Raw genomic sequence first — 17,101 nt, forward strand, 5'->3', positions numbered from 1 at the left:
CTTAAATCTATTCAATTATTCGCATCTAATTTTTTTTCCTTCTGCTTTCCAAATCTCTTTCTATTTTGTTGTAATTTATTGGATTAGTATTTTATTCCAATTATTCACAAGGGAAATATCAATTGTAGTAGAGTTGTTTGATCTTCTCTTCTGATGCAAAATTGCTATTATTTTTTATTTTGATAAATCGTGCGTAGCACGAGCCTAACCTAGTTTACCTAATCAAATCCTGTAAAACCTTGCTATAAATCCATTTGTTTCAGTCACACTAATTTGATGGGTATAAAAAATAACAATTTACATAAGTATGGTTTGTTTAAAACTTATTTACCGTTGGCTCTGGATTAATACTTATTACAAACCTGTTGTCCACATAGAATAGGAGTAAATTTATTAATATTTTTCATTTTAGTTAGAGCAAATCACTATCCTACATAGCAATTATACTTCGTAAATACATTATACTAATTTTAGTGAGTTTAGTAGATACATCCAAAGGTAAAACCGCTATTTCGTTTGGTATCGCTGTGGCATTCTGCTTTTTAGTTTCAAAAATCATATGATATATGTCCTATACTGAATCTAGAGTTGGTCAAACTTTTTTAAAATCATGCTAGTTTTCAAAAAGTGACAACTGAAAAGCAAAAATAACATTTTCTAGTTTTTTGTTTTTGTTTTCAAAAATTAAGAAAATTAGTAAACAATGTCAAACAAACTCTTTAATAGCAATTCGCCCTACGTTTTTAAAAAAAAAAAAAAAATCAAATAATTGTATTTGATCCTACAAGGAAAGTACTTTAGTAATGAATTTTATTTCATCTAACACAAAAGTGTAATAAATTTTCAAAATGACAAAGTTTTGTAAATCACCCATAAAGACACATACGCTACGAGCCTTCTTTTTTATATTCTCCAATTATGTATCTTTTAATTAAATACTAGTTTTTGAGCCCGGGCGATGCCCTGTGTTATTACATAGGGTTGATCATTAATATACATTGTAATTTATAACTCAATTTTTTTGTAATTAATTGTATTGTTCTTATTGATTTGTCATTTGTTAGATATTAATATTTTGTATTAAAAAAAATACATAAAAAATAACTTGGCTTGGTGGTAAAACACTTAAATTAGTTTTAAATTTAGAGGTTGCGTGTTCAAATCTTGTGGAAAGTATTTTTTTTTTAATTTATCAGTGCATGATGTGGCGTAATGATTAGTTTACGTGCAGTGACACGTGGACGTTCTTAGGAACACCTTGTGCACGACATGGCGCAATGATTAGTTGAATTGGTGACGTGGCGTGATGAGGGGAGTCAACGTGACACGCGAACATTCTTATAAACGTTTTTTAATATATTAGTATAGATAGTTATTTTTTATGTTTATGGGAAAAACATTTCCATGATCATCTAGAAACTCCATCAACCATCCCGGCATCCTCTCCATCAACCACGAGTCCACGACACCATAGCCTTTGTGTCAACCATGCTATGTTTGTCACCTAATTCATCATATGTTTTTTTGCAAACAAAATTGTTTATAATTTTTACATTTAAAAAAAAATGGTCTTTTTGATATTTTAATTCAATTGGACTTTTTGTAACTCATTTAGGTTGTTGTATAAAACTAATGATGTTAATTTTTAAAATATTGTTTGACATACGCATCGTGTGCATATAAAAGCTAGTTATGTTTAAAACGAATAGAGAACAAAAATACGAAAAGTTGAAAATGTAGGACGTTTTTGGCAAATAAGAGAAAAAAACGCCAAATGAAAAGTGACCTATGTTATTCATGGACCATTTTTTTTTTTTTAGTAATCAATCCAAAGACAAATAAGATAAACTGACAAAGACTTGCCCAAAAAAAAAAAAACTGGTAAAGAATACTAGCTAGATTAATTACGTTCACATTATTCAAAATTCCCCCCCCCCTAAGGTAATTAAGTTTTGTAATTTTCACCTTATTAGGATCGTGAATAGTTAACTATGTCCGGGAATCTTTTTCAATTTGATTTTATGTCACAACTTTAGTTATTGGTAACATTAACGAGAGAAAATATTAAAACAAAATTTTAGGGGTAGTTCCGCACACTATTTTCTAAGTGTTGAATAAAAGAGTAAGAGTCCCTAACAAAGTAACAAGGATCTAATTGTTCAAACATGCATGTAGTTAAAAATTCCAAAAAGGCTACTTCACGCATGTGGTTAAAAAAATAGGAAAAATAAAAAGGAAAAAAAGGTCAAACAAGTGATTTGCATGCATAAAAATGAGGGTATATATGTAGTTTGACATTTTTAGGGATATAGTTGGCTTAACACTATTCATAAGTGTGTTGTTAAACTTTTAGGGGGGTGATTGGTTCACATAATTAAGATATAAGGTATGAGTTTAGAATGGTTTAAATACCTTATGTTTGTTTTATGATTTTAAATGTTTCAAACCCATACCTCAAACCCCCAAGATATGAGGTTTAGAAACCTTTGGGGAAGGGGGGTGGGGGAGGTGGGTTTGGCTCATTCCCATACTTTTAGGTATTAAATAAAAGAAAAAAATTGCATTCCATAAGCATACCAAACATATGGTATTAAGAATCAAGTTCCAAACCCATAACACTATGATTTTATTGTTGATTCCAACTTCATACCAGTCTGCGAACCAAACGCCCTCTTAATAAGGTAAAGGAAGGAAGATTTGATTCCGGTGAATCGGGTGAGGCAAACTCAAAAAATAAAAAATAAAAAAAATTACATCAAATTTGAACGGAGTAAGATAATTGTCCTACAATTTAAATATACTATGTATATTGATCATTTTTTTGATGATTTATAATCTATATCTATATTATAATTACATAGTCAGTTAATGAGGTTTCTCCAAAACCTCAACTCTCATGAGTTTAAGTTTTTCATTTTTTTATAATAACTTTCATCTTTCTTTCTAAAAAAAACATATTTATATGTATACCATGTGCTAGCACGGATATACTCTAGTCATACTAATTACAGAGTCAATTAATGAGATTTCTCCAAAACCTCAATACTCAACTCTCATGAGTTTAGATTTTTTTTTTTTTTTAATAACCTCCCTTTAAGAAACTTCCATTTTTTTTAAAAAAAATTTCCGTCTTTTTTACGGAGTATTATTTTTCCTTTCTAAATATACATGTTACATGTATACGGTCGCTAGCAGAGATACACTCTAGTTTTATTAATTCGAGGGAAAAGTCAGCTAAAGTCATACGGCACATTTTTTATTTTTATTCCCTTTTTTTACTCTGTTTAATACAGTATATTTTCTAACAAAAAAAAAATAAAAAAAAATAGTACGGTTGTCAAAATCTGTACCATGAAGAGCAGTATACCCCACGTCACAATCCAACGCCTTATCCTTTATCCACGCTTTCCTCTTCCTTATCATCTAACAAACGGCTCATATTCATCCACGTGGTCGCTTTTGATGCATTATTACTCCACCAATCCAACGGATCCCCTGCACTTCCTTTCTCCTTCTTTTTTTTTTTTCTCTCTCCTCCTTCTCCCCCACTCTTTCTCTCTCCTCCCAACCCACTCAGCGTTTTCCGATGGCGGATTCCGACAACGAATCCGGCGGCGGCGGTAACCGCGAACTCTCCGCTCGTGAACAAGACCGTTTTCTTCCCATCGCTAACGTCAGCAGAATCATGAAGAAAGCGTTGCCGGCAAACGCTAAAATCTCCAAAGACGCTAAAGAAACCGTTCAAGAGTGTGTGTCGGAGTTCATCAGCTTCATCACCGGCGAAGCTTCCGATAAGTGTCAGAGAGAGAAGAGGAAGACGATTAATGGCGACGATCTTTTGTGGGCGATGACTACGCTTGGATTTGAGGAGTATGTTGAGCCATTGAAGGTTTATCTTCATAAGTATAGGGAGTTGGAGGGGGAGAAAACCACGGTTTCCGGCGGAAGACCCGGTGAGAAAGACGGATCTTCCGGTGGTAATTCGGGTTCCGGTGGCGGTGGTGGCGGTGGTTCCGGCGGGTATGGTGGTGGTTCCGGTGGGAATAGTGGTGGTGGAGGTGGTGGTGGTGGGATGTACGGTGGGATGATGATGATGGGGCATCATCATCAAGGTCAGATGTACGGGTCGGGTTCGTATCATCACCATCAAATGGTGGGAATGTCGGGTTCTACGGGTGGTTCGGGTAGCAGCGGTGGAGCAACATCCACCGCTGTCAAAATAAGATAGGTGGTGGTGGTTGTGGTGGTGGTTGTTATGGGTGGAAATAATTATACAAATAGTGGAGTAATTAATTTAAGGGGGGTTAAAAAGTGGCGGGTTTTTTCGATGCCTTTTGATGTGTTAGGTAAAGTGGGAGGGAGTAATTTTATATTGTGTAATTCTTAGTTAATAATTAATCCTAATTATTAGATAAATAATTATTAATATTATGATTATTATTGGCTAAAGTATGTAACTTTAGGGAAAAAGGTTTTGTGAATGGAGGATAGAATGATCTAACATGGGAATGAAGAGAGAGATATTGGAGGAATGTGTATTTTTATGAGGATTCCTCATGCTATATTACTAGGTAATATTGTTATTAGTGGAAGCGATTGTTGTATTTATTAATCCGTTGAAATCTTACACAAATCTTGTCTACACCTGTTATAAATGTGCACTAGATTCACGTTGTACACTTTTGTAAAACTTAACATTTCTATGATTAAGTTGTACTTCATATTTTGTTATAGATTACTAAAACATGTGTTCAGCTTAATTAGTCAACTAAATGTACTTTCCATGTATTTTGCATATGCTATACAACAAAAATTCAAAATTGAAAGGTACTTTGAACCTTAAAAGGAGGATAATTATATACGAATATCGGTGGTATTAGGTCCATATTTGAAAAAAGTTAGATAATTAAATTTGAAAGTATTATTAATTTTTTTTTGAAATTTAAACGAATAATTTGAAATTAGTTTTTGGTAAGGATATCTAAATTACAAGTATTTATTCTGATGTCAACCATCTTTGATAAAAAATGAGTACTAAGTTGTAATTTTTTTTCAATTTTGATGTTGAATGAATGTGACATTGATGTGGACAATATATTAATTATTGGATAGTTGATAAAGTTTAGATTGTTTAATTGGATTATGTCTTAAGCTGAATAAACAATTGGTAGTTTTAGCCATAATTTTCAGTTTTTCTCAACTCACTTGATATTGACTGAATTGAAGTTACTATTAATTGAATTTAACTTAACTTTAGTTTGTAACGTGATTCTAGTTTGTATTTGTGTGAAGCATAAGTTAAATTAATGGAGATAGGACAACAATAACAAGGTCAACAACAACAATTGTAGATGAAATGAAAGAAAGGTATACTTTTGTTTCTGAAAAATTCTCCTCCTAAACGTGTTAGGGTATTACAAGGTATATCAAGATGTCCTAAACCTAATGTCCGACTGCCCAAATGTCCTTTAACTCCGCCTTGCTGGGGTAATTCTGAGGGCTTCGCTTGTACATCTGAGCGCTTGGCCTGCTAAACAACGAAGATTAGCTGCCCCGGGGGTGTGACCAGAGTACTTAGTTGAGAGAGAGTACTTAAGAGAGAGGAGAGAGAATTAGAAAGAAGTTACCATTATTAATGATTGGAGAGCTATTTATAATTGTACTTTCAAGTGGCAAAGCTGTACTTAGTTTGACAGATTAGGAATAAATTTGTACCTTCCAATGAGTAATAATAGGTTGGATTGTGGAGGGGTATTCAGGTCACCAAGCTTAGGACAATGGACTTGGCCCAAACAACTTTTATAAAAACTTGAAAATTATGTACCTCAAGTTTAGAGGGTTGCTTGAGATAAAATAGTTACTCCATATAATAGCTAAAAATTTTATGATGCATGAATGATTGCCTAATGCTATATGCATTGTAGGCCTGTTCACGGATCAGATATCCGAAGACTCGAATATTAAAAATTGATATCCAAATCCGATTTGAAAAATTCGTATATCCGATATTCGGATATCCAAAATTTTCGGATCGGATATGATGCTTCGGATATCCATTATCCAATATTAAGTAAAATTGTTATGATTACTTTCTAAATTTCACTAATTTTACCTTTTTTTATCGCTAAGTTGTACAAAATATTTTAACAAAAATAGTAGTCCTTTTGCAATTAATATTATCATCATATACATTAAAAATATTATAATAAGTTAATAATACAGGGTTAGTTTTATATGAACAATTTAAAATTTATATATATATTTCACTATTTTAGGCTTTATATTTCGGATATCTTTCGGATATCGGATATCCGAAATTATGAAAATTAATATCCAAATCCGCATCCGATATCCGCTTTTTCGGATCGGATATCCGATCCGAAATGAAAACTCAGATCGGATATCCAAAAATTCGGATCGGTTACGGATCCGATTATCGGATTCTCGGATAGTTTTATACAGGCCTAGCATATGCTAAAAGAGAGTGTACAATATAAAATACCCCTATGGAAATATAGTCGGCTTGGTTCAATTTGGGTCATTTTCTGAATTAAAATTCTAACAGAAAATGATACCAATAAGATGATATTTTTGATAAAAGCCTGGCCTGCAAGTATGCACAATAATTTACAAACCCAACTCTATCCGTATATCCTCACAAATCATAGAAAATAACGGTTTCTGTTACTTCAACAGAAAAAAGAGGCTTGCAAAAGTATTTTTGTTTTCAAGAAAATAAACTACATTATGGCCCAACTTTAGAACTGACGTTAGAAGGAAAATCAGAAAGTTATTATAATCCTGCAGATAATTTGGCTACAATATTACTATATTAGTACTCTAATCAATAATAAAAAAATGAAAAAAAAGGACTTAAGACATTCCTCAAAGAGTAATATTCCAGTGATTATAATACATTCTGAAAATTTTGATTTCAATCTAGCAAGAAATATGGATGAGACGGAGTTAGAGTCTAGCAGCCCGTCAATTATGTTACTTGGACTCGTCGTTTCATTTCAAATACCTGTGACAGACCCTCATCTTTACTTGGACATGTACCAGTAACGTGGTACTAGTGGGCACCACGGGTACTACGCTACTGTACTAGGTCCATCTAGTGTGCACCACGGGTACTACTGTACTAGGTCCATTTAACATACGTAGTAGTTCATATTGTATATCATATATCTGAATGTAGAATTTGAATGTGATGAAATTGTGCATTGATCACCTTCCTAACTAGTTTCATTCGTTATTCAATATATACATTAGACAAGAAGATTATTCATTAGAAACTCTGAGTTTTTAAGCTAGCATTGTAACACTTTTTAAGCAACTCTTTAATCTTTCTTATTAGAAGTTGATGGATCAAGGCATCTCCCTTTTTTAATTTAAAAAATACCATATACCCATAGTGATGAAATATCATCTCTGCAATACTCTGCAGAAGAAGAATGTGCATTCGATCAGCAGGACCAATATGTAACAGTCTGTGAAATTGGATGGATAATTTGTTATCGCCGCTGATCTAGTGATCATAAAAAGCGCGCAGCTGATGACAGCACACAACAAGAGGTGACCATAATCAAGTATCCAGTGACAAAGAGAAAGCATGTGTTAGTTTTTCAATTTCGACAATTGCCCCATAACAGTGTTGGCTGTTTCTGTAACAACTTCAGATACAATGAACTATAAATAGCATGATTTGCAATGAAAGAAAACACATGCAAAACAAGATTTAAACCCATTCAATAGTTTCTAGTACTAATCAAGATTTGGAGATTTGTAAGAGTTTCTAACTTTTCTTCTTTGAGAATTATGAGTATGTTATGTTTCATTGCTATTTAATGCTGATCAGATCATGAGCTTTAAATAGTTTAGAATCTTACAGGTTTAAAATCGTACTGTTTTCTACTTTTGTATTCTTTTCAACTCGAGAGTTGGGATTTCCTTACCTATTTAGATGAATTCAAATTACAATAATGCTTCATTACTTAACCTTTTAACTAGATATGCATGCTCTTCACTCCCTTTTTAGACAAATAATTCACTATGTTGCTTCAGGTCTCAGCTAAAGACACCGATATGGCAAACATGCTGTTGAACTATGTGCCCGTCTATGCAATGTTACCAGTAAGCCTGCATTAATCAGCATTCAGCACAATCATTTCCTTAATTAAGTCAGACAACAAATTAAAGCAGCAGTTCAATGACTAATTTATTTACTTGTTTTATGGCAACAGTTGGGAGTAGTCACGCCAGATAACAACTTCCAGAACCAGGACGACATCAAGAGACAACTATACAAGCTGAAGGAAGCAGAAGTCGATGGAGTCATGGTCGATGTCTGGTGGGGAATAATAGAAGCAAAAGGACCTAAGCAGTATGACTGGAAGGCTTACAGGAGCTTATTTCAGGCCATTAAGGATTGCGGCCTGAAAGTACAAGCAATAATGTCATTCCATCAATGTGGTGGTAATGTAGGTGACGGTGTTTACATCCCACTTCCGCAATGGGTACTTCAAGATGGAGATTCAAACCCTGATATCTTCTATACTAACAGACGCGGTACCAGGAACAAAGAGTACCTTACTCTTGGCATTGACAATGAACCTATCCTTGGAGGGCGGACTCCAATTCAGGTAAGTATTTTCAGATCACACATTCCTAAAATTGAAACAAGAAAGGGCACTAATTTCTTGTTACATAACTTGACAGACATACAGTGATTACATGAAGAGTTTCAGAGAAAATATGTCAGATTTCCTAGATGCTGGCACAATAGTTGACATTGAAGTAGGTCTTGGCCCAGCTGGAGAGCTACGATACCCTTCATATCCACAAAATCAAGGATGGAACTACCCAGGAATTGGAGAATTTCAGGTGATCTTATTACATTCAGATTCAGCTTTTTCGAATAATCAGATATAACATAAGAATGCTATGTATTATAACATGCATTAACACTTAGTTCAGTAGTTAACCTGATGTCAAATTATTAATTTGCAGTGCTATGACAAATATTTGAAAGAAGATTTCAAAAAAGCTGCAACTGATGCTGGCCATCCTGAGTGGGATGTGCCACAGAATGCAGGACAATACAATGACAGACCAGAATCAACAGAATTTTTCAGAAACAATGGGACATACGTCACAGAAAGTGGAAAATTCTTCCTGACTTGGTACTCGAACAAGTTATTGATTCATGGTGACCAGATCCTAGAAGAAGCAACTAAAGCATTCTGCGGCTGCAAAGTCAAGATAGCAGCTAAAGTGAGCCATAGGAACAACTATAGATAAGAATTTATTTTTGCAAATGACTACTGATTTATTTTTGCAAATGACTACTGATTTATTTTTACTTATGATCTATGAACAGGTTTCTGGAATACATTGGTGGTACAACGAGGAAAGTCATGCAGCTGAGCTGACTGCAGGGTACTACAACTTGTTTGAAAGAGATGGGTATCGACCAATAGCAAGGATGCTTTCTAGGCACTATGGTGTTTTAGATTTTACATGTCTTGAGATGAAGGACTCTGAGCAGCCTGGTTATGCTGATAGCGCCCCACAAGAGCTTGTAAAACAGGTGGGGACTTGAGCTTAATGTCAAATACTCAGAGCATTCGAAACTGTCTGGTCATCAGAAACTTGCAAGAAATTACTGACTAATGAGATCTTCAATTGAAACATATACAAGTTTAAACCTTCAAATAAAAACATTTTGTTGCTTTGAACACAAATACATAGCACAAGTGCACAACAATATTATTTTCTTTCATATAATTTTGTAATGAACCACAATGTGAAAGTTCTTACCTCACATAGTACACTTTTGTTAACTCAATTGAATTATATTGCAGGTCTTAAGTGGATGCTGGAGAGAAAATGTAGAGGTAGCAGGTGAAAATGCGCTACCAAGATATGATCCCAATGCTTATGATCAGATGCTGCTGAATGCAAGGCCAAATGGGGTGAATAGAGACGGTCCACCAAAGCTGAAGATGTATGGATTGACATATCTTCGTTTGAACAACCAACTACTCGATGGGGGGAATTTCAATTTATTCAAAACATTTGTGAAGAAAATGCATGCTGATCAAGTAAGTAACCAACTCTACATAAAAATAAACTTCCATACCAAAAAAAAAGCCTGTGACTGTTGGTGTCATATTAACAATGTCTGAATCAATTTCAGGAGTACTGTCCAAACCCCGAAAACTATGGAAGGCGTGTCGTTCCACTGGAGCAGTCAAAGCCGAAGATACCACTGGAGGAACTTCTAGAAGCAACCAAACCAATGGGACCATTACCCTTCAACAGTGAAACAGATATGAAAGTATAATTTGAGAAGTCCTTCTCAGTAATAAAGTGAAGCCTGAGGCAGTTACATTGCCGAACACATCAACTGATGTTTTCCCATTATTAAGCTAATAAGGAAACCCCCAGAACCCACTATAGATGGGATCCTCACTGGGTGTTCTTGCTCTATTGTTTTTCGTTGTTTTCGTTGTTTTTCGTTGTTGTTGTGGTTGTCGTCGTTTTCATTGTTATTGTACTCCTGCTAAGGAAACTTCTGCTAATGTAATAAAAATCTAATGTAATGCAAAGGATAAGGCATACAAACAAGTTTATGTTCAACTGATATTGAGTTTGTGGTATACATGACTGTAACGGATCACACATTTAACACTTAACCAAACAAAAAAACAGATCTTTAAGTTCCTAGATTTCTTAGTGTTGGTAGTAAACTGCCTTTACTATACATTCATGATGTAGTCATCTTTACTTACTGTTTCGGGTGAAAACAATGGGACCTTGCCGAAGGTCCAATGAAGTGGATGAAGACTTGTCCGGTCCAAATGATGCTGGGCCGAAGGTTTCCTGCACAGCAAACACACGTAAACTGGCCTCGGGGGTGGATCCGAGGAAGACCCCTCCGATGCCGAAGTCAAACAGTGTTTAGAGAGAAAAGCTATGCAAGAGATTTAATGCTTGAGGCTTTAATGTGTCTTAGATGATGATAATGTAATTGAAGGCTTTTATACCTTTGCATACAAAGAGAGGAGAACAATTGAGCCCCAAGTAGTCATGAGCTGACCACAACAATTTGGACCAATTGACTTGTTGCTGACTTGGCTTGATTGGAGGCTTGGGCCTTGACCTTGGAGAATTGGATCATTTAATGAATAGGCCCAATTAGCTAAATTGGACCCAAACAACTTGCCCCCCAGACCCGGCTTGGAAGGATGACGGATCGGGTTTGAATCCGATAAAAATGGAGGGAAGTAAATGATCTAATTAAATCAAAATATTTAGATTTTAAACAGTCATTAACTAAGTAACTGTAATTTGGATAATTAATGGGAAGTTGAGTGGATAATGGGCGGTTAATCAAGGGAGAGAAGGTTTAACGGTTACTTAAGGAGGCATTTAAGAAAGATTTAAATTTTTCGACCCTTGAAATTCCCTTTTCTGGAATCATAAGGCCTGACTTGCATTCTTGCCTCATTTCTTCACCGATTTACGCTTGAATTCTCGCAAAAACACCATTTTTGCCTTGAAACTTTAGCGCAGTATCTCCGAATCCAAGTTCGACACTCAAATCCGCTACTCCGACTGACTTGACCGGCGCGTTTCGACCCATTTGAAGGTAAATTTCTTCGAGTTTCTCTTGATTTTCTTGCCTTTTTGAGAGAATTCCTCTTTTTCCTACTTTTCTTCTTCGAATTTGGTTATGGCTCGAGGAAGAGGGCGTCGACCCGGTCGACGGGGCCAGGCTGGGGATCCCCGAGACCGCGCCGATGTTTGGAATGGAGAACGAGTCGAGGAAGACCCGGAGAGGGGAATTCCGGCCGTTCCTTTGAATGTCGTGCCGCCTCAGCAGGACGCCGGGGCCGGCGAGGCAGAGCAGCCTGAGCAGAGAGAGCAGGCTGAGCAGGCAGAGGAGTTGCCTGCCGTGCTTTGGGACTTGCTCCCCGGGCATGCTGAATGGCAAGATGCCGAGGTCCAGCGTGCCATGGTGAAAAATACCCCTTACTCTTGGTGGGTTCGGCATGCCGAAGCCTATCGATTTGCCGAGCAAATAGAGTTGCACTACGGCATCTTTGAGGAGGATGGGTATTGGTGCCGAATGCCCTCGCCAACTGACAGGATTCATCGTCCCCCTCCTGGGTACATAGGGGTATACACTCGACAATTACAATATGGGCTTCGGTTCCCTCTGGATCCCTTCATCAGGGATATTTTAATAAAGTACAGGATCTCCGTGTGCCAATTAACGCCTGTCAGCATTCGGCGGGTGATGACTTATCTCCGGGTGTGCCGGTTTTTTGCCGTTGAACTGAATTTGCATTGCTTCCGAAGGATGCATCAGCTAGTGCAGAACATGCAGAGCGCGTACGACCAACACGGGTCTTCAGGCTGGTGGCGAATAGAGAGCCGCCCCCAATATTTGACTATGTGGCCGAACGATTCTTCGGATAAGGATTGGAGAGGTCAGTGGGTCTGGGTAAGGGTTCCCGCTGATCCGGAGCACCCTTATTTTTTTAGGGCTCCCCGATACCTCTCCAGGCCCGATCCGAACATGCAGGATTTGGGCCCCGAAGACCCTGACGCTGCTCGTCACCCCAGCTACCAGCAAATGAGCTTCTTCGGGAAGCAGGATAACCCTGGGGGAGTTGGCCGAATGAGATTCATCCCGGCCAGATGGCTTCCAGACAACCATTACGTCTTCCAAGAGAATATGTTGGCGGTTGTCGGCCTCAGCCGAAAGTACAGGGATGGTAAGTATCTTCGGCTGGGGCCGAGGACTTTGCCTTGTTTAATTTCTTGCTTATTTTTAATGCCTACTCCCTCAGTCTAACCTTTGTCTTGCCTTTTCAGAGCTGAGCGAAGCTACCTTAGGTATTGACTACAATCGGCTTGGGGTAAACGCTGAACGAGTCATCTTAGACCGGGCTCCAGCGATCACAGCTCCAAAGAACCGTCCGTTGCATCTGCACGAAACGGGCCTTCAGATCGAGGCTGCCGCAGATTACACCAAGCAGAAGCCTTGGTGGGAGAAGCGAGACCCCCTCAGGCCCTTATTACCTGAGGAAGCACAGGCTGCTCAGACAGCCGAAGACGTATCCCGAGCAATTGACTCCTTGGAAGGAGGTGTAGGAACGTCTGGTGCCGCCGAGCAGGGTACCTCTGCGTCCGGAGCTCAGCCAAGAGTTTCGGTCAGCTCCTTGCCTCTTGTCTTGTTTGTTTTTTGTTTTGTTTTTTACTCACACCTTGCTGCCCCCCATTTCTGTAGTCCGAGGAAGGGAGCGGAAGGAGAGAAGGGAAAGCACCTGTTCGTCATGAGGATCCATCTTCGTCTGAATCTAAAGAAATGGACGAACAACCCTTGGCGAAGAGGAGGAGGAGGATAGCAGTGCTGGGGCCTCGTCAGTTTCAGGCAGAGATGATACCTACTGGGGGCATCCATATCAGGGAGCCTGATGAAGGTAGACGCTCGCCGAGGGCTCCCCCTCCGCCAGAGATTCCGCGTCCTCAAACCCCCCCTCCACCTACCGAAACTCAAGAGATGGAGGTGGACCAAAGAACTCCTGATCCGAAAGGGGGGGTTCAAGGACACTCCGCTGAAGATGTTGAGAAACCGATTGCTGAAGGTTTCTCGGATGATATTGATAGAGAGGTTGCCGCTTTACTTCGTCAACCTGATTTGGGGGAGGAGGAAGAAGAAGTCATTGTTGCTGACCCCGGTAGAGACCAGCTGGGCTCCGCCGAAAGGGAAGAGAATGCTGATTCCTAGAAGGCTCGGGAGGTTCCTTCTTCTTCCTTCCCGTCCTTCCAGACGCTGAATTCTGGAGATCTGGGTTTCTCGGCCCCCCGCATCACAGTCCCAGAATCTGTTTGGGAACGTATTTGGGGCCAGAACCGTGAAGGGGCTGCGGGTTACTTCGGCGACCTCACTGGTATGTCGGAGGTGGACCGAGCTAGGGTGTGGTCGCTGAAGGCCACTGCTGGAATGGGAGAGTCCAGCCGAAGGGTCCCTGACCCTGCCCGAGACAACCAGCGCTTGCTGATGCAGGTATTTATCCGTTTAGGGTTTTTTCCCTTTTTTAATTCAGCTATTCTTTTCATTAATTCAACTCTTCTTCTTTCTTTTTCTCCTTTTACTGATGCGCTCCTGCTAACAGGTTGTGCACAATCAGACTCTTACTGTAGAGCTGATTGACACCCTCCAAGACAAGCTGGAGCAGGCTTGGGAGGATGCTAAGATCGCCCAGGAGGAGGCGAAGTTGGCAGAGCTGAAGCAGCAGGCTGCTGAGGAGAAACAGGCGGCGGCCGAGAAGTATGAGAAGCAAGCTGCTGAGGCCCTTCGGACCTTTTGCCACGCCATGGAAACTGAGGTTTTCCCTACCCTGATGGCCGGGGATAGTGTCATCAATGAGTTTGGGGCTTTTGACATCCCCAGTTTCAGGGCGGCTATCTCGCGCCGAATCGCTGTCGAGGCTGCTGGTCAAGTCCAGGAGATGGAGTAGAGGCTGGAAGATCTTGAGTCCAGTAGGATGGCCGCTGAAGAAGCTCAACAGGCCAGGGATGCCCACCTCTCTGCTGCCCAAGCTGCTGCTGAGGGCCAGGACCAGAAGCTGAAAGAACTGGAGAATCAGCTGAAGGTTAAGGGAGACGAGCTGACCCAGGCCAGGGCCGAGACTTCCAATATCCAGCTGGAGCTTAACGAGCAGAAGACTTCTTCGTCCAAACTCTCAGAAGAATTGGAAAAATCTAAAATAGATTTGGAGGAGAGTCGAAAGAAGCTGACTGATGCTGAAGCCTTGCTCCAAGTCCGCCTCTACACCCAAGAAGAATATGAAATGGGTTACACAAATGGGTTTAGGGTGGCTCGGAGGTTGGCTCTCCATGCTGAGCCTTCGCTGGATTGGGCTAAGTGCGCGCTTTGGGCTCAGGATCCCGAGGATCCACACATGAAATATTCCACTCCTGCTGAGTATGAAATCCTTCAGGCTGAAGCAGCCGAGGAGGAAGCTGAACGACAGGAGTTGGAGGCTGAACAGCGAGCCGCTGATGCCCAGGCAAGAGCCCAACCTGCCTCCTCTGCTGCTGGAACCGAGACTGCTCAGGGGCCAGGCACTGCTGACCAGCCTGACCCTCCGGCTGAACCATAGGAAATCGGGCAGTTGTCTTCAGAGTCTTGCGGATCAACGTGTGCTTAATTTCAGACTTGCCGCTTTCTGAATCTCTTTTTGCCTTATTTTTTGCTTCAGCTTGCCTTGATGTACAAACAGTTTATTTTTGTTTTTGTACGTATTTCGGCAGCTGTTATTTTCCGCTTGTGGGCGGCTGCCGATACAATCTTTTAGTTTGTTTGAACACAACTTTGTAGCTCGTGATACGAGCATGATTTCGTATTTTATGCATTTGACATTTCTCTCATACTGCTTTGCTTTGCACTTGCATTTTTTTATTTTTTATTTTTTTTGCTAAGTACAAAGCTTCAGCTTAGAGGTGTCAGCTGAGGCATTCTGCACTTATTGTGCTTCTTGCCCCCCAGAAATTTGAAGGTTTGCCCCTCAGATTTCTGAGATCACTATTTTCTACCCATTTACACTTTTGCTCTTGATTTTCTGTCTATCTTAAAAATGGATACCTCAAATACAGGGCCAACTGAAGGTAGTATTTCAGATAATGGCTATCTGGGATACAAGGCTCAGTTAAGGCAATATCCCAGCTTTGTCCATGGACTCACTGCCTTGTAGAACAAGTCTTATTAAGGTTGTCACCCCAGCTGAAAGACCACAGTTCTTTAGAAAGGCGAGTTTATCGGCAATCCGAAACTTGGTACTCTGAGGGCGAAGGTTCCGGACAGGGACGAAGGAAACCCTTAAAGAGTAGATAGCATAAAGAAAAAATGAAAGAGTAAAAATTGCAAATGTTTTGTGGAGAATAGTGGCCCTGAGGCCTTTCATTAATTCATGATGTACTTACAAAGATTGTTCTGCCCCGAAGGGCTTACACATGATATTTTTTAAGCACATCAGCATTCCAGTGATTTTTCAGCTCAGTTCCATCCAACTGTCGAAGTCGGTATGTTCCCGGCTGAAGTTCATCATAGACTTCATAGGGTCCCTCCCAGGCAGCTGAAAGTTTCCCATGAATTTGGTTTTTCTGCATTGCAGCAGCGTTCCGAAGGATGAGGTCTCCAATTTTGAGAGGCCTCGCTTGAACTCTTCGGTTGTAAAATTTGCTAATTCTCTGCTTGTATGCAACCATTCTGACTCGGGCTGAGTTTCTTACTTCATCAAGGAAGTCGAGGGATTCCCCCATAAGATCCTCATTCTCAGCCGAGAAGTGATGCACTCGCAGGCTTTCTGTACCGATCTCCACGGGGAGAACGACTTTGGCGCCATACACCAATTTAAAGGGTGAGTGGCCCGTTGCCTCTTTTTCGGTTGTCCGAAGGGACCAGAGGATTCCTGGGAGCTCCTCCAGCCACTTGGACTTCTGATCCTCCACCCTCTTTTTGAGGGCATTCAGGATTTGCTTATTTGCAGCTTCGGCTTGTCCGTTACTTTGCGGGTGGCATACCGCTGAATATGCCAATTTGATGCCGAACTGATCTGTATACCGCTTCAGCGGCAGGTTATCGAACTGCCTTCCATGATAAAAGACAAATACTTTTAGGATGCCGAAACGAGTGATAATATTCTGCCAGATAAATTTTCTGACAGACTGCTCTGTAATGTTTGAGGCTGCTTCGGCCTCAATCCATTTACTGAAATAGTCGACACTGACTATCAGCCATTTTTTCTGGTATGCGGCATCTGGAAATGGGCCCAGGATATCCAACCCCCATTGAGCAAACGGAAGCGGATTCAGCACCGGCTGAAGCTCTTGGGCTGGCTGATGGATAACTGGCGCGAATTTTTGGCATTTTTCGCATTTTCTGACCAGCTCCTTAGCGTCTGAGATCATGGTGGGCCAATAGTACCATGCCCTTAATGCTTTGTGGGCCAAGGTCCTTCCCCCAATGTGGTTCCCGCAGATGCCGAGATGGATTTCCCGAAGGATATAATCTGCATCTGTTGGT

The 17,101-nt window shown here is 39.9% G+C and overlaps 1 protein-coding gene and 1 pseudogene across 1 annotated transcript; both read left to right on the plus strand.

Annotated features, from left to right (window-relative positions):
- Positions 1 to 3,518: 3,518 nt before the first annotated feature.
- On the plus strand, positions 3,519 to 4,642 carry LOC145559467 (nuclear transcription factor Y subunit B-3 pseudogene; annotated as a pseudogene).
- Positions 4,643 to 7,729: 3,087 nt separating this feature from the next.
- On the plus strand, positions 7,730 to 10,481 carry LOC145559468 (beta-amylase-like). The gene is made up of 8 exons (XM_081620892.1): positions 7,730 to 7,785; positions 8,065 to 8,133; positions 8,244 to 8,642; positions 8,719 to 8,883; positions 9,010 to 9,273; positions 9,380 to 9,589; positions 9,864 to 10,103; positions 10,199 to 10,481. The coding sequence occupies exons 2-8, from the start codon at positions 8,086 to 8,088 to the stop codon at positions 10,343 to 10,345; spliced, it is 1,473 nt and encodes a 490-aa protein (XP_081477018.1). The 5' UTR covers positions 7,730 to 7,785; positions 8,065 to 8,085; the 3' UTR covers positions 10,346 to 10,481.
- Positions 10,482 to 17,101: the final 6,620 nt, after the last annotated feature.

This window comes from Chenopodium album, chromosome 9 (assembly GCF_948465745.1).
Source record: "Chenopodium album chromosome 9, dcCheAlbu1.1, whole genome shotgun sequence".
In the NCBI taxonomy this organism is placed as follows: domain Eukaryota; kingdom Viridiplantae; phylum Streptophyta; class Magnoliopsida; order Caryophyllales; family Amaranthaceae; genus Chenopodium; species Chenopodium album.